This window comes from Lentinus tigrinus (assembly GCF_003813185.1).
Source record: "Lentinus tigrinus ALCF2SS1-7 unplaced genomic scaffold L226scaffold_4, whole genome shotgun sequence".
NCBI lineage: Eukaryota > Fungi > Basidiomycota > Agaricomycetes > Polyporales > Polyporaceae > Lentinus > Lentinus tigrinus.
Genome location: NW_027137913.1, coordinates 1,488,293 through 1,512,487, shown reverse-complemented (window position 1 = coordinate 1,512,487; position 24,195 = coordinate 1,488,293). Strand labels below are relative to the sequence as shown.

Sequence of the window (24,195 nt, the reverse complement as noted above, 5' to 3'; positions counted from 1 at the left end):
ATGCAGCCGCCGGGCTGGCAGCACATACTTAGCGCGTCCTTGTTCAGCACGCTACGTCAGAAATTGTTTCTATTAGCCAAGCGGATCATACACAAAAGACACGACAACTGTTAGGCAGGAGGCTTACGCGCAGAGAAGACGCTCCGGATCGAGAGTAACATGCTCTCGACCAACGTCAAGCCACGGAATGCCCACTGCAGTACGACAAGGACCTGACGTGCTCGCCGGGCTGTCGGCCGACAACGACAGACACCCGTGCATCCCCGTTCATTCCCAATCAGCCACTGTGCACAGCGCTGCAGGAGCCAGGGAGTCGGCCGCTGCTTGTAGACAAACTGTGAGATGCGGTTAGCTGTAACGCCTAGATGCGTTGGAGTGACGGGCGCACTTTGAGCGTGTTCTCAAGGACAATGCCGAGGCAGTAGACATCGAACGAGTAAGGGTCAAAATGTTGCATCTCGAGAGGTTTGGGTATGATGGACTGTGGCAGGTCTATTGCCGGCTGTTGTGCTGGTCCAAGGTGGAGCAGTTGTGACTCGCTGAAATCGACGATGTAGACCTTCCCGAGTTCAAGTTCCTTGTGGTATTCGACGTCCTCGTGGCGCGCAAGCAGGAGGTTACTCAAACGTAGATCCTGAGGGTCTGTGTGAGAATCAACGCTAATTTAGATACAATAAATGCGCTTGAGTCCTCACTAAGTGTACGATGCGACGATCATGGAGAAATTCCAAACCCTAGCCCGCGAAGGTTATCATCAGTGAGCTTGGCAACGCGATGGGTGCAGTGTACCTCTGCTATCTGGCGAAAGCGGTCCACGACTTGACTAGTTGTCCATCGTGAGAAGAGTTGTTTGGTGTAATGTCCAACACAGGGCATGAGAAGGAGAGGAGGCTGAGATTTTGTGTGGATCACTTCGCAGGGCACAGTGTGGTTGGGAGAGGCGCGATCATATTGCTGGAGTCGCTCGTATATTGCGACTTCCTGACTGGACTCCTTGACAATCTTGACAACATACGGAGGAACGTCAGGTGGTTCGAAAGGGCTACGCCATGCTACGCTCTAGGAAAAGCACATCAGCGTGCATTAGTGAGTGATTCAAAGACCCGGTTGAACTTGCCGGTTTAAACGCGATCTCAAGTTCAATGCCCCTGGACTTTAGTACAGGGTGTTCGTCAATCCAATCAGGAACCGCGAGTGGTGAATCTTTGGGTGGCTTCATCGGGGTTAAGTTCTAAGCAAAGGAGTCCACGGCACTGATAACTTGTAGTACAGGCTGAGGTAGAGTGACGTGGAGACCGTACTGAGCAAGATCTCCGATCCAGCCGCCCAACCATACTCAGCGGCGCGTCCTTGTCGGATCCCTTTCCAGTTCAGCACGCTCAATCAGATATCGTTAGGTACCGACAAAGTACCGAATAGTACTGTTATGGTGCTATGGTAGGATATCATCTTGACCATCACCCAGTACTCAATCTCCAAAGATGTGCGTGTGCCCCCGAGCCGAACCAGTCTGACAACCCTCTGAACATGGATGTGCAGATGGCTCTCAACGATCCCCTCAGAACTCAAGCCATAGAAGACATGATTGAATGGGTTGGAGGCTTCGAACCTCATCTATGGTTCGACTATACGGAGGGCGGAACACCTGATGAACTGCAGGATTCGAAGACTGCGGACAACGGCACTGTCCTGGAATATGAAAGGACACTCTGCTCCACTACCACCGCTGCAGACCATTCATCACTCATATGCTACGCCGCGACCTTCACTTTTCCTCCGCGTACTGGGGCCAAGGTTTGGACGGTCTATGTCTACATCTGTAGACCACAGGCCAACAACCCTGCCGCCAATCAACGTGCTGCCCTTGACGGCCTGAGGGGATTCCTGCGAGAGGAATCCACTTACCAGAGGGATGTGTTCGCCGATCAATATGTGGAGTGACTGAAGTAAGTCGTCGCACAATCTGATATCTTCCGAAGCCTCACTGACTGAAAGGCCATATTGCAGACTGCAGTCGCATGAACTGTGCCGTGCTGCATATGGAGAACAAGCTGGGTACACCTCTCTCTTCCTGGGGAGGTGTAGCATGCGGAGCGAGACAGGAGGAGTGCCACGGTTGCATGAGCTGTCTGTGCGAAATTTGAATCAATCTATCCCAATTCCCCTTCGATGGTGCGTTTGTTACCTAGGACCTGCTCCACGAACACATCCTTCGACCTGCCATCCATGATGATCCATTGATTAGCGGAAGCGGGAACGAGAACGTCCAGAGCACATACACTAGCATCCCCCTACTCGCAATAACCATCAACCCTGCGCCCAGGACCGAACGTTGCGTTGCGCTCGTCCACTGGACACCGCGCTCAGCATCCCGCATAGCCAGCACAACGTTCCTCATACAGAGTGAGCCTCACCTGAGTGATCTCAAAAATCGTCCTGTGAGCACCAAGAGAGTTCCAGGATTCGCCACTTGCTCGCATTCAGTAGAGTATCTTCGGGGAAAATGGGCGAGTGGACGTGCCTGTAGGAGCTGCTGAGCAAAACGACGAGCATGGAGAGCGTCGAAGGCACTAACTTGAATGTGTTGAACCCACAGCGAACGAAAGCGCGAGCCCAGAATCCAGGCATAGCGGCCTCGGCACATACACTGCCAACCCATCCTGCGGAAAGTATCAGTGCTGAGATGACAATGTGTCAGGACCTTTGGACGTTGCCAACACCAGTCGAACCCTACGGACGACACGAATAATCAGCGTCGGCTCAGGCAAGTCGTTACCCACCATACTGACTCATAGCCCCAGCGATGCGAAACCATCCCACATTCGACAAGCCAAGAATGATGCATAGTGCTACAGTCTAGATTACAATTCCTGAGTAGGGCGTACAAGACAGACGTCAGCAAGCATACAAGTACAACAAGGAGCAACAAAGAACGTAGAACGAAAAGCATAAGGCGAAAACGCAATACGAATAACTCACATAACCTCTATACGCTCTCTCGCCTCACGGCAACAAGGCGATATCATCGTACCCAGGCATACCCCTCCTCAGAGCCGTGCTCCAGCTGGCGTTGCCGTTCCCATTGCCGTTCCCATTTCCACCCCCAGTCCCAGGTCCGTCCCCGAGGCGCATCATCACCTCCGACCACGCGCAGCACATCCCCGCGACGCCCTCATACAGGCTGTACGGATGGTCCGGGGTCTTCATCTTCCCGTCCAGCGTGAGCTTCTGGTATCCCGTCGCGAGGTCCGCGAGGTGCACCGCGCGCTGCAGCCAGTACGCGTGCTCGGGATCGCGTACCTCGTGCGGAATGGGGTGCGAGTGCGACACGGTGCGCTTGAGCGAGAGCGAGTGGGAGATGGAGTGGGAGTGCGGGCGCAGCCCTGTGTGGCTGGCAGAAGCCTCATGGGTATCGAGCGCATCGAGCGCGTCGGAAACAGCCAGTAGCGCATACACCGTGCCGCCGACTCCGTGGCAGAGGCCAGTGCCCTTGCGGAGCAGGCCACGGGTGTAGACAAGTTCGCCTGCTCGACTCATGGCGGAGACCACAGATGCATGGAGGTCGGTCGAGAGTGGGCAGGCTCCTGGCGAGGCGATACTGCGGCGAAGAAGAGCGGAGAAGAGAATCAGGAACCCCGTTGCGCCGTGGCACCATTGAATCGGCGGGTCGTCGTGTTCCTCACTGACCCCGACCCGCTTGGACTCGCCCTGCACAGCCGCACCGCCAGAGACATAGGGCATGTGGCGGCCAGCCTTGGTCGGCCAGTTACCGAGGGGATCTTGGATAGCGAGGAGCCATTCTATGGTAGTGGTGATATCTTCCCAATGAGGTTCGAGGATAGCTGATGGTGCGTGGAGGAGAACTTGTAAGATACCCACTGTGTGGAAGAAAGCATGAGACGAATGCTTCTTGAGATGGAAGAGCAAGACGCACCTAAGCCGTGAGCTGCACCAAGGTATCGAGTTTCGTGCCACCTCCACATGAGCGGGGGCGCCTGAGGTCTCTCGCTCTCCTCGAGATCGTCGGCATAAAGCTTGGCGCCTGCTTGACCTCGCTGGATGATATCATCGACAAGAGCCTTGATGTTGTCGTTGGAACAGAGCTTCTCAATTTCTCGGACAACCCTCTCCTTCTGCTCTGCTGCATGGGAGAGATAGTCGAGGGTGATGGCGAGCTCTGAGCGTAGGAGTAGAAGGGCGTATAACAAGCCAGCACGACCATAGAGGACCTCGCAGCCGTCGTCGTCGACCATCTCCATGGTGGCAACCTCTTGAGCACCGCTGATCAAGTCCACGGCACCTCTCCAAGTCTCAGCAAGTTCGACCTCTTCGAGCATCTCACCATCGAGTTTGCCTCTCCTGGCGTGCTTGTGGGCGGTGGATTCTGGGTTCTGATGGAGACGGAGTTGGCGAACGAGCAGAAGGGTGGCAGGACCAACACTAGTTTCGAGATATGAGAGATGGTTACCGTGCTGTGGTGCATGGAATGGAACGGCAATGAGCGCGGAGGTAGGGGTATAAGGGAAAGTCTTTAGAGGAAGAACGGCGAAAGCGTGTATGTCCATGATGATCTCGCCTATGCGCGCAGTTAGCGTTGCGGATGGTATGCGAGGTGTGAGTTGCTCACCTGCGCTGCCGGTGTAGACCTTGGGGCTAGAAGAGGGATGGCGGTGGACACGGAGAACATTCTCGAGGAGAGCGTCGTGAATGCGATGCTTGATGGCCTTCCAGTCGGTGGGCGGGGAGTTGGAGTGGGGGATGTATCTGGATGGATTAGCGGACATGGCGGACATGAATTGTGGGCGTTGCGGACGAGGAGGCGGGTGGGAGGCTATTAAAGGACCTGGATGAGCGGTTGTGAGAGGACGGAGGTGACTGGACAGACCGCGAACATCTAGACTGACGTCAGCCGTGAGCGGACGGCGCCAGGCACCTCCATCGTCCACATGTCTCTCACCGCGCACCCTTACAGTACTTAGTACTTATTCCCGTAACACAGCTCAGGTCGCTTCAAGTTCTCTCCCATCGCCAGCCGCATGCGATCTTTCCGAGCGTGCTTACAGCCTCAGTATTGGTCCCCCCGCACCTCGTCGAACCTTCCTCCAAACCGCCCGGACACATCTTGACGCCAGTCTCTCGCGATATCCGCGCTGTCGTATCCACCGCCGACCAAGATGAGCATCTGAACGGCAAGCAGGACAAGGAGCCAAGAGTGCTGAACGGGGTGGTAGCGGAGGACAAGAGCAAGAGGCCAAGCGAGGCGATCGAGACCCACGTGGCTACAGACGTCCAGATCTTTGCCGCCGGTCCATGGTCAGTCATTCATCCAAAGCTTCCGGCCGCCGTCTTCACAGTCTTCGTCCGCTCCCGGCTAGATTCGCCTTGTCTGCACTCGCCCATCCATCCTCGTCACTGACAAGCTTGAACGCTCATAACAGCCCGAAGTCCGTGCGGCACGGGGTAGCACGCCATTGCATGACGCCCCCGTCTTCTGGATGCAATCGGCCAACCTTCTCCGGAGTGATGCTAAGCATGAACGATCTGACATAAACCAGCTCATCACCCCAACCCATCTATCCGCACTCACCAGGATGTTCCCGAGCTCACTGCTCAGGGCCTCTACGACAGTGCATATGGCACAACTTCTACCGGTGAGATTCTGCTCGAGGTAAGTACATCGTATATGAAAGGTAGAGGCTTAGATCATACTACGCGTTAACCCAGCCCTCCCAAAATGACATCCTGTGGGATATCCAATTGTCTCCGCCTCGGTCAAGCCATGGACAATTGCAACGCGAGCAGGACGATGACTAGCTGTAGCTGCTTCTGAAGTAGAAGTCCGGCCGATGTCAACCACCTCTTCTCATAGATGCAGGCGCGCAACCCTTTTCTATGAGGCGATGGTAAAACATTGTCAGGATAACGGGAGAGACGGACGTAACTCACTGCATCGAACACCGAACGGGAGTCATCTTCGGCCTGTCCCGGTTTGCATCCACATCGTCGCGTGCGGTGGGCTGCGGTCGAATGGAATGACAATTGAGATCCGGATTGCTTCATCGTTGACGTCTATTGCGAGCAGGTCGAATGGGAGCTGATGTTGCAGGTGAGAACGAGAGACGCCTGGTCTCGTACGTCGGGGTACGAGACCAGAGACGCCGTGAAGACTGGCCATTGACGAGGAGGACGATATGTTATGATGTCACCCGGACTAGCACGTCCCTACTCCCACTCACGGATCCTTGTGCGCATGTTGTACCCTCGTGAATCACGAATGCCAACACATCTAACGCATACGAGAGCCACCTGCTCGTTCGTTCAACCTCAGGCTGCACTCCTACGTGAGTCCTTTCAGCAGCGAACAACGATGCAACTGACTTACTTTCGCAACCCAACGGATGAATCGATGAAACCTAGCCGTGAGACAGGCCTTGTGTAAACGCGATCGCAGTACATTAGATGACGAGCCTCAGTCTGACTCTAAGAGAGGTAAGACTAGCGGCCGTGGGTAATATTAAGCCTCCTCAATTGCTTGTTTTATTTTCTCATTTTATTTCCCACAGCTCGGCAAAGGTGGGGCCGTGACAGGGCAGTCGATCCGAAACTCGACTCTACGCTGCTCTACGCTGCAATTCGCAGAGGGAGCGCACGAGGGATCCAACCGCCCTGTCACGGCCCCACCTTTGCCGAGCTGTGGGAAATAAAATGAGAAAATAAAACAAGCAATTGAGAAGGCTTAATATTGGCTTGGCTTGGTACGAGGCGCTGCGAGCCTGCGGCTTGGCTACTCTTCGCCCCGTCCTACCCCGCATGCTGGATCATACTTTGTCTGAGTAAGTGTTGGTGCTGCGACCAGTGTATCCGAGCCGCTTCTTATCGACCATCACCCGGACACACAGCGGCGGGCAGAGGTATTCAATCCGGCCATCTTGCCAGTGGGAGATGCGGCCATGGTCGACCGTTCACGGTCTCTACGCATGACGCAACTTAAGGCGTGCGGGGAACAGTGATGCGCGTCGACTGCTATACATAGTACCTAGGATTCAGTGACGTTCAATGCGCACTCATGCGGAGGAATGGAGTCGCGCGGATCACCTCCTTGACCACAGGCTGTGCCTTCGCTGCTGCCGTCAGTCGGTGGGGCGGGGCTCGGAGGGAAGAGGATGAGTATGCCGAATCCCGATATGGTTGCCTCCTGGAGCTGGTGGAGGCGTTTACGCCGCACAACTGACCAGCAGACGCGATCGACTCTGGGAAGGCGGATTTTATGCGCAGATCTCGCTTGTCGTCTCCCTCGCGGGTCTAACTTCTCGAGTGTCCTGCTCCGGGTTTATACGGGCACAACGTCTGTCGTGTCGCAAGAACGTATAAGCGAAGGGATATCTGCGGATGATGGAGGTCTCCTCGGAGTCCTCCGACCCGGGATGCATCGCAACTGCCGCAACGAGGCGCGAAAACTCCCGCAGATGGTTTGTTGGATGCTATCGCCGTCGGAGGTGCCGAGGTATTTCGGGATGCGCGCGGGCAGCGGACACGACAGTGCAGGGCTTACTTATATATAGCAGCAAGTTCGTGCCCCATGTGATGTGAATCAGCGCGGTATGAACGGAGGATGGCAGAAATAGCCTTCATGTTTGTGGCGTCTCGCTCACCGCAGTAAAATGCTAAGTACAATTCTTGTCGCGTCCACCCCGCCGTGAGCATGCAGGGCCATCACTTTCGGGACCGGAGATCGGTTGTGAGGTTGAAGTTGGAAATATTGAAGCGGGCGTCCCGAGTATAGCAAGAGAGGCGCCGGTCGGTGTGAACCGGCGAGGGTCACGTCCCGCGGTGTGGAGGAGTGCTCCCGACGCGCCTGACGACTCGCATCGACACATCTGCATTCGGAACAGCACGCGATGCGGTGATCGTGCCCGGTGTGTGCGGGTCCAGGACGAAGACAATTCTGCATGTGGGAAGTCGCGGCGGGCGAAACGCTGCTGCGCACAGCGTCCGCTTGAGAGGAGGTCTCTTGGCGGAAAGCGTCTTGCAATTGTCGAGCGAGCTAGCTGGGGTGCAATATGCATATGTCTAACTGTACACGATGGCAGACGTCTAACGTGTTCGGTGGCAGATTGGGCACAACTATCATGATGCTGCTCGAGGAATGGGCAGACTTGAGGAGTTCATAACGCGGGCTAATTTTACCTGCCGAGGGAGCGAGCCGGCCGGCAGAAAGAGCCGAGAGGGGCAGAGAGGAGGAGAAGGCGAGGAGGAGGGCCCAAGCGTCGACAAGAGGACTGTGAGCAGTGCGCACGGGCCCAGTGAGGCTGCTCAAGACCAAAAGTGGGCCGACGCGACGGCGGGCGGGAGGTCGAGCTCAGTCGCGGCCGGGCGAGAGAACTCTCGAGGCGGTGGGTTGCCATACGCGGCAGACGCTCGCGTTCGGTTGTGGCTTACGTCAGCCCTGGCCACGCGAACACAGGGCGTATAAGGGAAACGGCGTCTGCGCAGTGAGAGACAACGTTTCCATCGTCCCCTTCTCCTCCTCACCACCACCACTACCATCATCGCCGCCGACCCGTCCTGCACTCTCCTTTATCTCTTTCCCTTGGACGCACAACTGCTCTCTTAATCCTCGTATCCTACTCTTTGCTCTCCCTAGTCCTCTAGCTAATCCGCCTGCACACACGACTTCTGCCATGATCAACCGCCAGCTCTCCCTGCTGGCGCTCTCGCTAGGCGCAGCCTCGACGACAGCAGTTGCTCAGTCGCACAAGGCCGGTTCCTTTGAGGATGGTGGTCACACCCAGGTCAGCGCAATGATGGTACGTCCCCACCCTAATTTTTTCTCTGCTCTGCCCCCCTCTCATCCCCCGCCCCTCTCGCAAGATGTTCTTGGGCAACCTCGAGAAGGTCTACATTCTCGACAAGTCCGAGAACAACGCAGCCAAGTTCGGCAACTACCCCGCCATGGGCGCCGTCTATGACATCTCATCCCGCACTTCCACAACTATGGGAGTCACTACTAACGTCTTCTGCGCCTCCGGCATGCATCTCCCCAACGGCTCCTTCGCCACATTCGGTGGTAACGGTGCTGTCGGCCCCGGTGGTAACATCGGTGACACCACTCCCCCCGATAACCCGTACACGGCCACCTTCGACACCACCTTTGGCGATTACGATGGTACCACTGCCATCCGTATCCTCAAGCCTTGTGGTAGTTCCGACGACTTCTCCTCGCCGGAATGCGAGTGGTTCGACAATGCCTCGCTCCTCCACATGCAGAAGCAGCGTTGGTACTCGGCCGCTGAGCCCCTCGGTGACGGTACCGTCGTCCTCATCGGCGGTTTCACCAACGGTGGTTACATCAACCGCAACTACCCCAACACCGATCCCGAGAACGAGGGTGGCGCTGCCCAGCCTTCATACGAGTTCTTCCCCGACAACGGTCAACCGGCTCAGGTCATGAACTTCATGGTCAAGACGTCTGGTCTCAACGCGTACGCGCACAGCTACCTCATGCCCTCAGGGAAGATGCTCGTCCAGGCGAACTACTCCACCAGTAAGTTCAATCTGTTCAGGCGTTCTCAATATCGCTGATGTGGGACCGTCACAGCTCTCTGGGACCCGCTCACGAACCAGGAGACCGATCTTCCTGATATGCCCGGTCAGATCATCCGTGTCTACCCCGCCTCCGGTGCTACTGCGATGCTCCCCCTCACGCCCGAGAACAACTGGACTCCCACCGTCATCTTCTGTGGCGGCTCCAACATGACCGACTTCCAGTGGGGTAACTACTCCTGGCCCTTCGAGGACACCTGGAATGTTCCCGCGTCAGAGAAGTGCCACACCATCACCCCGGAGCCTACGGACGGTTCGGCTGTCGATTACGTTGAGGACGATGACATGCCCGTCGGTCGTACCATGGGCCAGTTCATTGCTCTTCCTGACCTCACCATGCTCGTTGTCAATGGCGGCGCGAACGGCACTGCGGGTTACTCCACACGTACCCTCAACACGCTCAATTTGCCGTTCGGCGAGTCCCTTGCTTCTGCGCCCGTCGGCAAGCCTGCGCTTTACAACCCGCGCGCTGCGAAGGGCCAGCGCTGGTCGGATGCTGGCTTCGATACGTCGAACATTGCCCGTCTCTACCACTCCTCCGCCATCCTGCTCCCTGACGCTTCCGTCATGATCGCTGGCTCGAACCCCAACGTTGATGTCAACACTTCGACTGTGTTCCCGACGACGTATCAGGCCGAGATCTTCTACCCGCCGTACTACTCCGCCTCGAACCGTCCCACGTTCACTGGTGCCCCTTCGACGCTCTCGTACGGTGGTGATGCGTTCGACCTCACTGTTCCCGCTTCCGCGTACTCGGGCTCTGCGAACGACGCTGCTGACAACACATCCGTTGTCCTCATCCGTGGCGGCTGGACCACGCACGCGATGAACATGGGTCAACGCGCCATGCAGCTCAACAACACTTACACGGTCAACAGCGACGGCTCGATCACCCTTCACGTCGCCCAACTTCCGCCTAACCCCAACCTCTTCCAACCCGGACCCGCACTCCTCTTCGTCACCATGGCTGGCATTCCTAGCAACGCCTCATGGGTGATCATCGGCTCAGGTAACATTGAGAAGCAGCCAACCAAGGACGCTACTGTCCTTCCTGCCAGCACCCGCCTCGACGGTGCCAGCGGCAGCGGCTCAAACAACAACGCTTCGACCTCCAGCAACAACAATGGCGCATCGTCGTCTCACACTGGTGCAATCGTCGGTGGCATCATCGCAGCCATCGCGGCTGTTGGCATTCTCGGTGCGGTTTTCGGTATTTATATGGCACGGCGGAGGCGGGCGGCCGCGCGACAGGCGTCGGCGCTCTCTTACCCTATGAGCTCGGCGCCTGGGGGCGCGGTCGGCGCGTCCGGGGCCCGTGCGGGTGGCGGCAATGCTGGTTTCAGGAGTTCTGACTCGAGTGCATTTATGCCGCTATCACAGGGTAATGAGAGCGCCACATGGGGGCCGAACGCAAGCACGACGAACCTCAACACGCCGCACTCGCCCTACTTCGACGACCCGCGCAATCAAAGCGGGGAGTTCGACCCCTATCAACAGAACGCACCACGGATGAGCACGAATGCGGCACGAGGGCCGTATTGAGGAGAGTCTGGAGAGGAAGAGAGGAGGGGGAGGAAGGTATACATACATCTCCAATGGAGGAGGACGCACGGACCTTGGCTTCGTTTACTACACTCATCATCTGTCTTTCACCGCCACGCTATCGCATCGTTTCCGGACTCCTTCAGACTCGATTGCGGATACCGTATACGGTACAAGCCCCTCGTTCAGCACGCCTACAAGGACTATCTCGCTCACGACGAACACTCACGGACCACCATCGCTATGCGGACGCTGTTCGCTGTTGTTTACCAACCTTGTACATGTTGCGCACTCCGACGCGTGTCCGCGTCTCCGTACGACGATTCTTGAGTGCTCCGCTCTTCGAGTAGATAGCTTCGTGGCTTCCGGACTCTATCTTCTGCGGGCCTGGCACCAGGATGTACTCCCGTCAAGGTGTGCTGCACCCTAGGGTCAGGCCTTACGACCGTGACGACGATTTTCCTGTACATGTGCTGGATTTTCTCTTCTGATTTGTGACTTTTTTTCATTGTTGTCTCTCTAGTTTCTTGTTCAGGTACCCCGTCTCGACTCTTGACGACCTGCGACGTTCTGAATTTCTCGTTAACTACTTGATACCATTTCCTGCTTCTTCTATCTCTGCCTTTGCCGTTGTGGTTGATATATACGTCTTGGCCATGCCTTGAAGGATGGGATGCTTTCTGTCTCGTTGTTATATCCCGAAAGTACGTCTGAAAGATACTGCCACGGTCGTAAGTACTTGGATAGCTGGCATGGACGGTTGGTCCGGGCCGTTGAGGCATATTGGGCGCTTGTCGCCGCGTGATCTGGGCCTTATGTAATCCAAATTTTGGGAAGGCAAGGCGGACTTGTCTTCGAGCTTTTCGCCCCGTTCCCGACGTTCTCCAGGCTCCTCCTGCTCCTCTTCGGCTGGGCTTGGTCCTGTACATGACTCTTGGCTTGACTCTAGAAGGACCACCCAACCAAGATGTCGACGAGCGGACTCAAGGCGATCGCGCCGGTGCCCAAGGCATCGGACTTCCTGGACATCGTCCTCTCGAAAACGCAGCGCAAGACGCCTACAGTGCGCACTCTTTCAGGATGGGTGATATGTATCTGAGTTGCTCATGAAATGCGTAGGTTATCCACAAGAACTTCAAGATCAGCCGGATCCGCAACTTTTACATGCGCAAAGTGAAGTTCACGCAGGATTCTTTTGACGAGAAGCTTGGTGCCATTCTGGAGGAGTTCCCTATCATCGACGTGAGTTTGTGTTTCTTTCCGCATCTCATTGCGCTACCTGGTTATGCGGGAATGTGGATGGGCAAGGACTGCTATCGTTGGCATCCTTGAAATCATCCCGCTTTTTGAGCAATCGTCCCTTCCGTCATGCTGACCTCCTCCTAGGACTTGCACCCCTTCCTGTCCTCCCTCCTGAATGTCCTTTACGACAAGAACCATTACAAGCTCGCTCTCGGTCAGCTCCGCACGGCACGGCATCTCATCGACCAGGTAGCAAAGGACTATGTCCGTCTCCTCAAGTTCGGCGACAGTCTGTACCGCTGCAAGCAGCTCAAGCGTGCTGCGCTCGGTCGTATGGCCACCATCATGAAGCGGCAGAATGAGGCGCTCGAGTTCTTGGAGGAAGTCCGCAAGCACTTGTCCCGTCTTCCCGCGATCGACCCCACCGCACGCACCTTGCTCATCTGTGGATACCCTAATGTCGGCAAGTCGTCCTTCCTGAACAAAGTCACTCGCGCGGACGTCGACGTCCAGCCATACGCCTTCACGACTAAATCGCTCTTCGTCGGACACCTCGACTACCGCTACATGCGGTGGCAGGTCATCGACACCCCCGGTATCCTTGACCACCCCCTCGAGGAGATGAACAACATCGAGATGCAGAGTATCACTGCGCTCGCACATCTCAAGGCCTGCGTCCTGTACTTCATGGATCTCTCCGAGCAGTGCGGCTACTCGGTTGAGGCGCAGTGCCAGCTCTTCCACGCGATCAAGCCCCTCTTCGCGAACAAGCCGACCGTCCTCGTCCTCAACAAGGCTGATGTCGCAAAGCTGGATGATCTCGCGCCCGAGCGGCGCGCCATGGTCGAAGAGATCATCAACTCCGAGGGCATCCGGCACGTGCAATGCTCCTGCTATAACGACGAAGGTGTCATGATCGTGAAGACGACAGCGTGTGACGCGCTCCTCGAGCACCGTGTCGACACGAAGCTCAAGGGCAGTAAGGTCAATGCGATCTTGAACCGTCTGCATGTCGCACAGCCCAAGCCGCGCGACGAGGTTGTCCGTGAACCCTTCATCCCTGATGCCATAAAGGAGCGCAAGAAGTACGACAAGGAGGACCCCGAGCGTCGCCGACTCGAGCGCGACGTCGAGGCAGAGGAGGGCGGTGCCGGTGTCTACAACATCAACCTCAAGAGTGCGTCGTGTTTTTGTCAGGGTGGTCGCCTTGTTACTCATCGTCTATCGCAGAGAACTACCTTCTGGCCAACGAGGACTGGAAGAGCGACATCATTCCGGAGATTATGGACGGCAAGAACATCGCCGACTTCATCGATCCCGACATCCTTGAGAAGCTCGACGCGCTGGAGCGGGAAGAGGAGAAGCTCCAGGCCGATGGCTTCTACGACAGCGAGTCCGAGATGGTACGTTTCGTTCCCTCTTCCTGTCGTCACCCCACCACTAACATGCGCCCGCATGGTAGTACGACTCCGAGGACGAGCGCGAGGCAGTCGCAGCCAAGGATTCCCTCAAGAAGAAGATCGCATCGCAGAGCTCAAAGAAGGCGATGAAGAACCGCGCTATGCTTCCTCGCACAGCAGGTCTTCGCTCGCTATCCGAGCTCACCACAGAGATGACGAAGGCGGGTCTCGATCCCAGTCGCATTCAGGAGCGCGCAGAGATCCTCGCGAAGGTTGCAGGCGCGAAGCGGAAGCGGCAGCGCGAGGAAGAGGAGGCACAGATGGACGTGGACGAGGATGCCGCCATGGGCGACGATGGTGCCGAGGGCGAGTGGATGGACGTCGATGGGGAGGAGCCGCCGAAGCTCAAGCGGGCAAAGGACAACACCGGTGCGGCCATCGCCAAGGGTGCAAGACATCCACGGTCAAATCGCCAGCTGGCGGGCATGCGGGACGAGGCAGTGAGTGTTGTCAATATGTCTGTCGTTGGAGCGGAGTCCTCACCACGGGCCGGGTATACAGCAAGCATCAAAAGCGGTCAAGTTGCGGAACCTTGGACAGAGGGAACGCAACATGCATGCACGCGCGGGAGAGAGCGACCGCGCTATCAAGACCAAAATGGTAGGACCTCTTCCTGACTCAATCAGAACGTTCAGCTTGCTGACGCGCTGCTTCCTAGCCCAAACATCTGTTTGCAGGGAAGCGGAAGATGGGCAAGACGGATCGTCGGTGATCGTATCGTACGCATCTCTTGTATTCTCTCGTCGTTGTGTCGCATTGCTGTATTTTGGTATCACATTCATGACGGATCGTTGCACGACTTGAAATTCCTGAACACCGTTGCGCTTGACCTTGGTATGAAGAAGTCTGAAGTCAAGACCACCGGCAGAGCACGGCATTTGCCGCCAACCTTATCGCACGTACTGGGTGACGTCCCATCCGTTCTTGCCGCTCGTGCAGCTCTCTCTCCGGCGCTCAAACTCTTCTCGTGCGAAATTTCAAGGTTCGTCCAGTGTTCTGATTGCCTCCTCCCTCTACCTCCTCGTTTGAGCGCAGGTGAGAGAGCTGTGAACGTCTGGAGCCGAGACTAGGTGACGTCTGGTGACGGTGAGCAACTTGCAGCTTGAATCTAACGCCGTCCACCGTCGTCAGTTCGCCAGAAGCCTCTCGTCAGTGTCCCCCACTCTGCTCATGTAGGGTGGCTTGCAGTTCACACTGACAATACCTCAATCAACTAGTTCGCTATGTCTTCGTGGGATACCCCAGCGTCCAAACTCGGCCTCGTGGTAGCTGGAATACCGTTGGACGTCTACTCGTGTGCGAACGCCACAAAGCCTGAGACACTTGTTGCGGTCATGTTCCTCCTTCATGGCCGCATGGGCTCAGCGAGGAAGATGGAGGACTATGTGCATGGTATCTTCAAGGAAGTGCAGGAGCGCCGACGCGCACTACCCCAGGGAGCCAGGGAGGCACAGGACCTCTACATTGTCACATTCGTAAGTGCCTAGATGGCAAAGCGTCCATGGCTTGGCAAGCTGACTGGGCTCACAGGATCATCGTAACCACGGCAAGCGCATGGAGAATAAGAAAGCGAACATGGGCTGGTTCGACGACCCAGAGAAGAACAACGAACGGCATGCGTAAGTGCGTTAGCCACCCACATACCGGTTCAGAAGCTAACGCCGGGCTTCCCCATAGGATCGATATGTACGCCATCCAGAGTCAGTATAGCCCGCCATGACTTCTCGGTGTCTGTGCTTCACTGATCGTTCCTCGTCGTTCTTAGCGGGTACTGCCCAAGACGTATCCTACCTGATTGATTTTCTGCCGTCGTACATGTTTCCCAACGGCGAACGGCATATATCTCAATGGATTTGCGCCGGGAAGAGCCTCGGTGGGCATTCGACATGGATAGTACTCAGGAACGGTCAGTGCCGCTGCGAGCTTTGAAGCCTCAGCAGCATCCTCATATCCCGCCGTAGACCCGAGGGTCAAGCTCGGCATCCCAATAATCGGTACGCACATCATTTCGTTCACGGCTGGTCATCGCTCCATCGCAGAAAGTAGCGGAGATTGACCATCATCATCGCAGGTTGCCCCGACTACCTCACCCTGATCTCAAAGCGAGCCAAGGCTCACAAGCTTCCTGCCGGGCCACCGTACATACCCGACTCCTTGCTTGCCTTGATCAAGCGTACCGATCCCGCTGCGTCGCCGTACACCGTGCTCGACGACTCCAACCCATTCCTGGGAAAGAAGATACTCGTTTTGGCCGGCAAAGACGACAAGACCGTTCCGTGGTCAGCTGGGAAGACCTTCGTCGAGACCCTCAACGTAGGTCAACGTGGGGTGAAGGAAGTGATCATCGAAGAGGGCGTGGGCCACGAATTCTCTGAGGCGATGGTGAAGGAGGTGGCCCACTTCGTGTGGCAGCATGCGTTGCTGCAGTGAAATGAGCAGCCGGCATCCACTACGAGTATCATCGTTGGTACAGGTCCTGCACAAACGTCACTCACTGTGCCCGACGTGCTGGCGCAACCTTCTCTCTCGTAGATCTGGACTCGAAGTTGCTAGTCGCGGCGCTGCAGCTGGATGAGAACTTGAAGGTCGAGTTCTAAAGCATGCGGCCTGATCTGCGTCCGTGGACTGAGTGAAAAGGCCGGAAGACAAAGGATCGGGCCCTAGAGCACTTGTCGGTGGTGAAGTGGTATGGGGACGAGAAAGGAGTATGTCGGCAATGAGTAGCACATATGTCCACTCCGCCTGAGATGACCAGTCTCATCCAGGTTATGCCTGTGCGAAGGTGGCATCAGCAAGGTAGTACAACACTATAGCGATACATCGAATTAGCTCAAAGCTACTACTTCACATAAACATACAAGCAACAATCTCGGAAACTAGATGAGTTACGCTAAAATCAGAGAGCACAAAATAACCTGCGCTATTAAGCGAGTGGCAGCACAGACTAAGTAAGGAGAACGAGCGACGCCCAGAATTAGCGAGCGTGAGATAGATGAGCGTAGTCTGCTATGAAGTCAGTGGTCGCGGTCAGAACTGTCGTGGCACGAATCCTTTCCCGGTGGCCCAGAGGGCCTTCTCGATGACCTTCATACCGGCGAGAACCTTCTCCTCCTCGAACCGTCGGCCGACAATCTGCACCGCGAGTGGCATACCGTGCATGGAGTCGGCATCGTAGAGGTCATGCACAGCCCGAGCAACGTCGTTCATTGCCCGGTACTTGGCCTCCTCACGGAAGTCGGGAGCGTAACTGTCGCGCGCCCTGTCAACGTAGCCAACCGGGAGCACGCCGGCCGAGAAATCGAGCTACTCGAGTGTCCGGTGAATTAGCACAGAACCGTGTCTCGCCCCGAAAGGAAGATGACGCACCAGGTTATACAAGAACGCATAGTTCGCGGAAACGAGGGTCGCCCTGTCACTGGCCTTCGGATCCGTCGGGACCGCGGGAAGAGCATGGGGAACGGTGAGCACAAAGTCCAAACCCTCGCGTTTCCATGCCTCGTGCCATGCCGCCTTGTACGCTTCTCGCTCGACGACGAGTCTGCGTTCCTCCAAGGCGCTCTTTGGGTGGAAGATCTCCAAGAGGCTGGCCCATGCGTTGTTGCGGCCCTGTGGGCGGGAGAACCAGCGGAGTAGCGTGGCCTGGAGCTTCTTCAGCCAGAGAGGGAGACGGAGAATGGTTCGGACCGTGCGGATTGCGGGAGAAATGCGCTCGCCGGCACGAAGAGGAGCCGTAACGGACGCCGCTAGGGTCGGAGATGAGTCGATCGACCGGGGAACATGAAAGAAGCAGAGAGCGTACCTCCTTCCGAGAACATGAGCTGGTACCCGATCTTGAGTCCTTCTAGTGGACTTGGAGGATAGCTGTCCGATTGGGGTTCAGCATTGCGATCGTGGAAGCGGGTAACGTCAACACCCACAAGGGTACGACCTCGTGACCCTGCTTCGCCAAGGCGCTAGCGACTTCAAGTAGTGCACGGGTGTTAGCCGGCGTCGGGGATACGACGCCTGATAGTGCAATGACCACAGTCAGCGGCTGCAGCAAGGTGTCGTTGCGACGCGCTCACCGTCGTCCATGATGAGACCAAACTTGAGCCGCTGCCCGCTCAACGAAAAGTCGGTGGACCGCCAGGGGAGAGGGACGCACTAACCCCTGGGGGCGTTAGCACGGACCACGCCACATACGAGGAGACAACTGACAGTATGGTCGTATTCCCACGGCTTCATCTCCACTACTCGCTTCCAAAACTCTTCGAGATCGTCGAGACTCCGTGCGAGGGGCGCAGTGATGGTGGGGACGGCTTCCAACCCCGGCATGCAAGAGACACTCCCGTGACTAGGAAAGCGGCCGTGCGAGCCCTTGACAGAGTACAGCCCGCAGTAGGCGGCGGGGTAGCGTGTGCTGCCTCCGAGGTCGGTGCCCACCTCGATCATGCTGCCCTGGGAAGCCACGAGCGCGGCGCCGCCACCAGTCGATGCGCCCGGGGAGAATGCGGCGTTGTAAGGGTTCGTGGTCTTGCCAAAAATATCGGAGCTAACCTCAAAAGAGAGACAACCTGTCGTGCGACCACGCTCAGTATGACATATTAACTACGGGCCGGACGGACTGAGGTGGCAGACCTGTTGGCAGTGTTGTCTTAGCGTACACGAGGCCGCCAGCGTCCCGCAAGAGACGCACGATCGGCGCGGATTGGACCGCCGGCTGTCCGACACGAGATGAGTAGCCAAGGGTAGTGTCGTGCCCGGCGATGTCGATGCAGTCCTTCACGCTGACCGGGACACCATGGAGCGGCCTGTGGGAAGCCAGAGGGGCTGCAGCGCTACGCTGGGCCTCTTCGAAGAAGACGTCAGCTAAGCAGTTGGTAGCCTCATGTGCAGCGACACAGCGTTTGCCGTAAGCCTGGAGGACGTGTGTGGGTGCAAGCGAGCCGTCTTCGCAAGCATCCACAATCTGGGATAGCGAGAGGGCGAGGATCTTCGCGTCCGCCTCGGCAGAAGGAGAGCAGTAGACAGCGGGAAGGGCAGAGAGCTTTGTGCGGAGCTCTTCCTGCTTTCTGAGACTGTCATAAGCGGGCGTCAACAAGCGTCTGAGAAGGTGATGGGGACAGTTGTGAGACCGGAGAGCCGCCATCCGCGTTAGGGTTGCGTCTCGAGGCTCGCACTTGGTACTTCGGACGCTGCGAGCACGAGGAGGGACTCACCAGTCTCGGCGATGGGCGGAGAAGAAGGCGAACATGGAGGGCAAGGCCACACGTGCTGGGACGGGTGGGAGGAGGAGGCGGTCAGAATAGGACGAGGAGGAGGGGTGTCATGAGAGCTGGAAGCGGAGGCTATAGGTTATGAACACGGGGATTGACGCCAGGCCATGGACATCTGTCCCAGGGCTTCTCGGCCTAATCGCAGCTTCCCAGCGTGTCTTCTCGTCGCCCATGCCCCTTCGGGAATCGCCCAGGAATCGCCCTCGCTCCTCTTCTCGGCGGTGATGATGGACGTCGTGCTCAGGGCACTTGTCACTCTCCCGCTAAGCATCCAATTTACCTGTCAAGTACTTATAACGGACGTAATAACCGGTTACCTTACCGGCACCGAGCAATGCCTCACAAGCGCCCATGACGACAAGAGTCCCTGCAAAGACCCTGGTAAACTTGTTCGTTCTCCTCTATGTTTGCTAGTGCGCGATATGCATCTGCCACTTGTCTCGTGCTAACCATCTGCATCAGCGATAGCAAGTCCACAGGCAGGGAATCACTCGTATCGCCGGCCCTCGGACGGTGGCACTCCGCCGCCGCCGCCCTCTTTCGGGGAACAGTTATGTTCTAGTCTCGTGACACAAGATAGTGGCAACGATGACAAGGCTCGCAGTAAGCATACGAGTCCCCGATTCGACTCATCCTTGACTGGGAGATAGGCTCAACAGTACCAGGGATGCCGATGAAAGCGCGGGAACGTGCGCCTTATCGGACTCGCGATTCATAAGTGTACAGAAGCAGACCCCTTGCGCAACCAGATCGCCCTTTCCACCCACGATTTGCGACGCACTCAGAGCTTCTCACAATGCTTCGCATCGGAGTCGACGTTGGAGGTGAGCCACACAACACTAACCTTCTTCTGACATGCTCCATTCTCCGGACTAACCACAGACGTCCATTCTAGGGACTAACACGGACGGTGTCTTGATCGATGTGAGCCGGGTGCACGAACCTTCCCGCGGTGTTCTCGCACACTACAAGGCCCCAACGACGCCCGACGTCTCGACCGGCATCGAGAACGCGGTGCGTGAAGTCCTCAAGCTCGCCGCTGTGCCTCCGGAGAACGTCGCGTCCGTCAGCATCGGCACTACCGCATTCATCAACGCCGTGCTTGAAGCAGATGCACGTCGGCTTGCGAAGGTTGCAGTCATCCGACTCTGCGGCGCATATACCAGACAATGTCCGCCATTCATCGACTTCCCGAAACGTCTGCAGCAGCTCACAGAAGGTCATGTTGCCTTTGTTGATGGTGGATTCGAGAGTAGGTTGCTGGACGTCGTCGCGACGTTGCCTTCGCTGACCATTGGACAGTCGACGGAAGAGAAATCTACCCTTTGAACGAGGCGCAGATCCTCGAACAGTGCGCAATTATCAAGGAGAAGGGCCTCAAGAATGTCGTATCAATACGTTTAAGCTCACGACAAGGGAGCTGATGTTCGCGCTCTAGATCGTCTTGTCGGGAATTTACTCCCCATTGGATACGGAAGGCAGACATGAGGTCGCTGCGAAGGCCATCATAGAGCGAGAACTTGGCCCATCCGTCAATGTGGTCTGCTCGAGAGACGGCAAGTGCACTTTATCACGTTTCTCGTGATGAATACTCACCTTGTGACATATGCTAGTTGGCCAAGTCGGTCTTCTTGAGCGCGAGAATGCGTCGATCCTCAACGCTTCCATCCTAACCTTCGCCCAGCGAACCATCCGCGGCTTCCAGAAGGCGATGCTCGCGCTCAGACTCACCTGCCCCCTGTTTCTAACTCAAAACGATGGGACGCTCACTACAGCCGCGTCCGCAGCTCAACTGCCCATCCGGACGTTTGCGTCCGGGCCCACGAACTCCATGCGCGGGGCGGCCTTCCTCGCTGGTCTAGATGATCACAAAGCCCACGAGCAGCGCAAGTCGATGATTGTTGTCGACATTGGCGGCACTACCAGTGACGTTGGTGTCCTTCTTCCCTCGGGCTTCCCGCGGCAGGCGGCGTCGTTCATTGAGGTCGGCGGGGTCCGCACGAACTTCGCCATGGCGGATGTCCAGTCAATCGGTCTGGGTGGTGGATCGATTGTGCGCGTCTCGCAGACCGAGAAGGGCAGTACACGTGTCACGGTCGGCCCTGAGTCGGTGGGACACAACCTCATGCGGGATGCCAAGGTCTTCGGCGGCACCGTGTTCACCTCTACCGACCTTGTGGTAGCGAGCGGTCGCGCGGAACTTGGTGAGAAGGCGAAGGTCCAGGATGTGTCCGCCGAGGTCATCACCCTGGGAATGGTCAGAATCAAGAAACTCTTGGAGAGAATAATCGACAAGTACGTCGCCATTTTTCATGAGTAGCTATTACCTCATTCGCACGCAGGATGAAGACGTCGCCCGAAGATATCACTGTGCTGCTCGTCGGCGGTGGCAGTATCATTGCTCCGGATGAGCTCGTAGGCGTCAAAGAGATCATTCGACCACCGTTCTTCGGTGTTGCAAACGCCGTCGGGGCAGCCATGGCCAAAGGTACGTTTCCGTCGGACATACGATTCACACGGACGTCGATCGTGACTCCTCGTCAGTTGCTGGAGAGGTGGACACGATCGAGCTCCTTGCGGGGCGTGACATCCATACCGTCGTGGAAGCGATCAAGTTAGTCGCAATTAACAAGGCGATTGCGGCCGGCGCAGATTCAGGTGCGGTGATCCGGTGCTCCTGCGCGTCTTGGGTGTATGTGTGACCGATTTTCTTCGGCACGCAGCTACCACGAAGATAGTCGAAGTTGCCAATATCCCCGTGCAGGCGAGTGTCAACTACAATTTCCGCTTGTAGCTATCTGAAGGGTCATCTCTTGCGCGCGCAGTACGTTACAAACCAGGCTACCCGCATCATTGTCAGAGCTGCTGGCGATCTTGCCCCACAAGCTGTGGCTTCCCTCGAAACGTCTTCCACGACTGTTGAAGAACAAGACGAGGAATCAAAGGAGGAGGAGAAGCACCTCTCGAGCGATGACTCAAACGCGTCCTCGGCGACATCCGAGGACATTGACATCGACATCTACAAGCCGACCATATTACCCGACCGTCGGTGGAAATTGTCTGAAGTGGATCTTGGTCAGTCCCTCAGCTCGTTCATACAAATCCTGAATGCTTACTTACTCTATTCCCTTCGCGGCAGAGTGGATTGCTGAAGGTTGTGGAGTGCTCGGTACTGGAGGCGGCGGTTCTCCTTATCCGCCCTTCTTGATGGCGAGACAGGCTCTGCGCGACGGCAAGATGATATACGTAAGTACTGTAGAGTAGCGTTGTTTCTGGACAATGCTGACGTGACGATTGCCAGGTACTCGACCCCGACGACGTACCTGAAGGTGATACCTTCATTCGCTGCAGCTTCATGGTAAGCTTAAATTCCCCCTCAGAATATTTCCTCCATGTCTAACACCATATGTGCTCAGGGGTCCCCTAGCGTTGCCGTGAGTTTATGAAGTTCCCCTTGCGCATCTTAGTCTTCATATCAAGCTCTCGCGATCCTCCAGGTAGAGCGCTTACAAGGCGGGGATGAGATTCCAGCAGCCGCTCGCGCGCTCATGAAGTACCTTGGTATCAAGGATTTCACGGGTTCGATTTCGGAAGAGATTGGAGGTGGTAACGGTATTCAGCCCATGATCGTGGCGGCTGAGATGGGCAAGGCGGTCCTCGACTGTGACCTCATGGGACGGGCATATCCCAACGTACGTTGTCCTCGTGCATGATATTGCCTCATGCCTGTGCTGACGTTGCTCTTAGATGTATCAAACGTAAGAGTAACCTCGCGGATCTCTCAAATGCCCGTCTTGGATACTCAGAACGTTGCAGATTACCAGGAGCGTACGACATCCCAAACGGCCTCTGGCCTTGCGCCATCTCCGATGGCATTGGAAGCACGCTGGTAAGCAATGTCATCGGTGAATCGTGTGCAGCGTGCATAATGCCACTCTTGCGCTTCGTTGACAGGTCCTTCCGACTGCTCGGAGCTCGAAAGCGGTAGAGGACATCCTGCGCGCGGCGACCACCGAGATGGGCTCCAAGAGCGGTGTGAGCATGGCTCCTCTCGATCGCAAGACATGCACGCAGTACGGCGTGCCGCACAGCGTCTCTCAGGCCTGGCGGATCGGGCGGGCCATCGCCCTTTGCCGGAAACACAATGACCTCAAGGGGATCCCGAAGGCAATTCTGGAACTGCAGAACGGGGCCTGCTTGTTCGTTGGCAAGATCATCGACGTGCGCCGGGTGCGTCCAAGTCAACGTTTGATTCGTGTCCACGCAGGAAAGAGACTGATGGTCTCTGTAGGAGGTCCGGAAAGGATTCACCTGGGGCGAGGTTACCATTGTCCCGTTACTCGAGGAAGAGGAGGAAGACTCCAACGCCGCCCCGACGTTCTCCCTTCCAGTCAAGCCCGACGATAAGCTCGTCATTCCGTTCCAGAACGAGAATCTGTACGCGTATATCGAGTCTGCGGATGGGGACAAGAAGGTCAGTCACCAGCCCGCATGCGTTCCGCCGGCCATCATACCTTACTTCTGCACAGATCCACGTCACCGTCCCTGACCTTATTACCGTGCTGGATTCGCAAAACGGAGCCGCGCTCGGGACGCCCGATTACAGGTACGGTTTGCGCGTCACCGTCATTGCGATGGCCGGGCATCCCTCCTGGATCACACCCCAGGGCCTCGACAACGGCGGTCCAACAGCCTTCGGGTGAGTGCCTCTTCGCCGCGGATCTTTCGTACCACTCACTTGCTTCTCCCCAGACTGAACGGTGTCCCCTTCACCCCGATCGGGCCTTACAAGGACCCGAAAAGTGTAATCAAGGAATTTGGAAGCGCGTAGACGCACAAGAGAATGAGCATCGGATACCAGTGAGCACACTCGGTCTTTGCACATCAGTCATAGGCCTGAATAGCGGGATGAACACAGTACTATTGTACCATTAGAGGTCGCTGTGTCAATTGAAGCCACCCGCTATCTTGGTGATGTAGGTATGATATTCGTCGGCGCACCAATATACATACCCATTTGGCCGCACGACGAAAGCTGATAGCGCTCCCTCATCGACATCATAAGCCCGATAGGTATGACCCTCTTTGTCACG

The 24,195-nt window shown here is 56.6% G+C and overlaps 9 protein-coding genes across 9 annotated transcripts; 4 read left to right on the top strand and 5 right to left on the bottom strand.

Annotated features, from left to right (window-relative positions):
- Nucleotides 1-54: 54 nt before the first annotated feature.
- On the bottom strand, nucleotides 55-1,264 carry L226DRAFT_531235 (uncharacterized protein). The gene is made up of 5 exons (XM_067680040.1): nucleotides 1,118-1,264; nucleotides 790-1,059; nucleotides 696-734; nucleotides 389-634; nucleotides 55-335 (listed from the first exon to the last, which is right to left on the bottom strand). The coding sequence occupies exons 1-5, from the start codon at nucleotides 1,217-1,219 to the stop codon at nucleotides 111-113; spliced, it is 882 nt and encodes a 293-aa protein (XP_067539998.1). The 5' UTR covers nucleotides 1,220-1,264; the 3' UTR covers nucleotides 55-110.
- Nucleotides 1,265-3,003: 1,739 nt separating this feature from the next.
- Nucleotides 3,004-4,565, bottom strand: L226DRAFT_456313 (uncharacterized protein; the record flags this gene model as incomplete). Its single annotated transcript, XM_067675285.1, has 2 exons — nucleotides 3,004-3,878; nucleotides 3,935-4,565. The coding sequence occupies 2 exons, from the start codon at nucleotides 4,563-4,565 to the stop codon at nucleotides 3,004-3,006; spliced, it is 1,506 nt and encodes a 501-aa protein (XP_067539997.1).
- A 1,051-nt stretch (nucleotides 4,566-5,616) lies between these two features.
- L226DRAFT_531230 (uncharacterized protein) lies at nucleotides 5,617-6,287 on the bottom strand. The gene has a single exon (XM_067680039.1). It carries the CDS (start codon nucleotides 6,058-6,060, stop codon nucleotides 5,773-5,775), a length of 288 nt encoding a protein of 95 aa, XP_067539996.1. The 5' UTR covers nucleotides 6,061-6,287; the 3' UTR covers nucleotides 5,617-5,772.
- Nucleotides 6,288-8,681: 2,394 nt separating this feature from the next.
- L226DRAFT_567539 (DUF1929-domain-containing protein) lies at nucleotides 8,682-11,145 on the top strand (the record flags this gene model as incomplete). The annotated part of the gene is made up of 3 exons (XM_067684040.1): nucleotides 8,682-8,807; nucleotides 8,872-9,544; nucleotides 9,599-11,145. 3 exons carry the CDS (start codon nucleotides 8,682-8,684, stop codon nucleotides 11,143-11,145), a joined length of 2,346 nt encoding a protein of 781 aa, XP_067539995.1.
- Nucleotides 11,124-11,958, bottom strand: L226DRAFT_249977 (uncharacterized protein). Its single transcript, XM_067673259.1, has one exon. The coding sequence runs from the start codon at nucleotides 11,925-11,927 to the stop codon at nucleotides 11,412-11,414; it is 516 nt and encodes a 171-aa protein (XP_067539994.1). The 5' UTR covers nucleotides 11,928-11,958; the 3' UTR covers nucleotides 11,124-11,411.
- Nucleotides 11,959-12,019: 61 nt separating this feature from the next.
- Nucleotides 12,020-14,662, top strand: L226DRAFT_480298 (GTP binding protein 4). The gene is made up of 7 exons (XM_067676875.1): nucleotides 12,020-12,208; nucleotides 12,265-12,387; nucleotides 12,532-13,564; nucleotides 13,618-13,790; nucleotides 13,850-14,287; nucleotides 14,349-14,447; nucleotides 14,506-14,662. Exons 1-7 carry the CDS (start codon nucleotides 12,113-12,115, stop codon nucleotides 14,557-14,559), a joined length of 2,016 nt encoding a protein of 671 aa, XP_067539993.1. The 5' UTR covers nucleotides 12,020-12,112; the 3' UTR covers nucleotides 14,560-14,662.
- Nucleotides 14,663-14,876: 214 nt separating this feature from the next.
- L226DRAFT_550846 (alpha/beta-hydrolase) lies at nucleotides 14,877-16,554 on the top strand. The gene is made up of 8 exons (XM_067682780.1): nucleotides 14,877-14,917; nucleotides 14,979-14,995; nucleotides 15,065-15,322; nucleotides 15,378-15,466; nucleotides 15,525-15,547; nucleotides 15,613-15,753; nucleotides 15,809-15,841; nucleotides 15,919-16,554. Exons 3-8 carry the CDS (start codon nucleotides 15,071-15,073, stop codon nucleotides 16,275-16,277), a joined length of 897 nt encoding a protein of 298 aa, XP_067539992.1. The 5' UTR covers nucleotides 14,877-14,917; nucleotides 14,979-14,995; nucleotides 15,065-15,070; the 3' UTR covers nucleotides 16,278-16,554.
- A 38-nt stretch (nucleotides 16,555-16,592) lies between these two features.
- On the bottom strand, nucleotides 16,593-19,344 carry L226DRAFT_531225 (amidase signature enzyme). The gene is made up of 7 exons (XM_067680038.1): nucleotides 18,465-19,344; nucleotides 18,045-18,400; nucleotides 17,912-17,990; nucleotides 17,765-17,852; nucleotides 17,647-17,708; nucleotides 17,214-17,590; nucleotides 16,593-17,150 (listed from the first exon to the last, which is right to left on the bottom strand). Exons 1-7 carry the CDS (start codon nucleotides 18,973-18,975, stop codon nucleotides 16,875-16,877), a joined length of 1,749 nt encoding a protein of 582 aa, XP_067539991.1. The 5' UTR covers nucleotides 18,976-19,344; the 3' UTR covers nucleotides 16,593-16,874.
- Nucleotides 19,345-19,501: 157 nt separating this feature from the next.
- L226DRAFT_550843 (hydantoinase/oxoprolinase) lies at nucleotides 19,502-24,127 on the top strand. The gene is made up of 21 exons (XM_067682779.1): nucleotides 19,502-19,705; nucleotides 19,753-19,926; nucleotides 19,998-20,354; nucleotides 20,405-20,487; nucleotides 20,541-20,658; nucleotides 20,716-21,397; nucleotides 21,445-21,590; nucleotides 21,647-21,760; nucleotides 21,826-21,866; nucleotides 21,928-22,177; nucleotides 22,242-22,348; nucleotides 22,404-22,460; nucleotides 22,519-22,536; nucleotides 22,600-22,794; nucleotides 22,850-22,860; nucleotides 22,919-22,991; nucleotides 23,057-23,332; nucleotides 23,394-23,576; nucleotides 23,632-23,801; nucleotides 23,855-23,962; nucleotides 24,021-24,127. The coding sequence occupies exons 2-20, from the start codon at nucleotides 19,899-19,901 to the stop codon at nucleotides 23,931-23,933; spliced, it is 2,988 nt and encodes a 995-aa protein (XP_067539990.1). The 5' UTR covers nucleotides 19,502-19,705; nucleotides 19,753-19,898; the 3' UTR covers nucleotides 23,934-23,962; nucleotides 24,021-24,127.
- The last annotated feature ends 68 nt before the right edge of the window (nucleotides 24,128-24,195 follow it).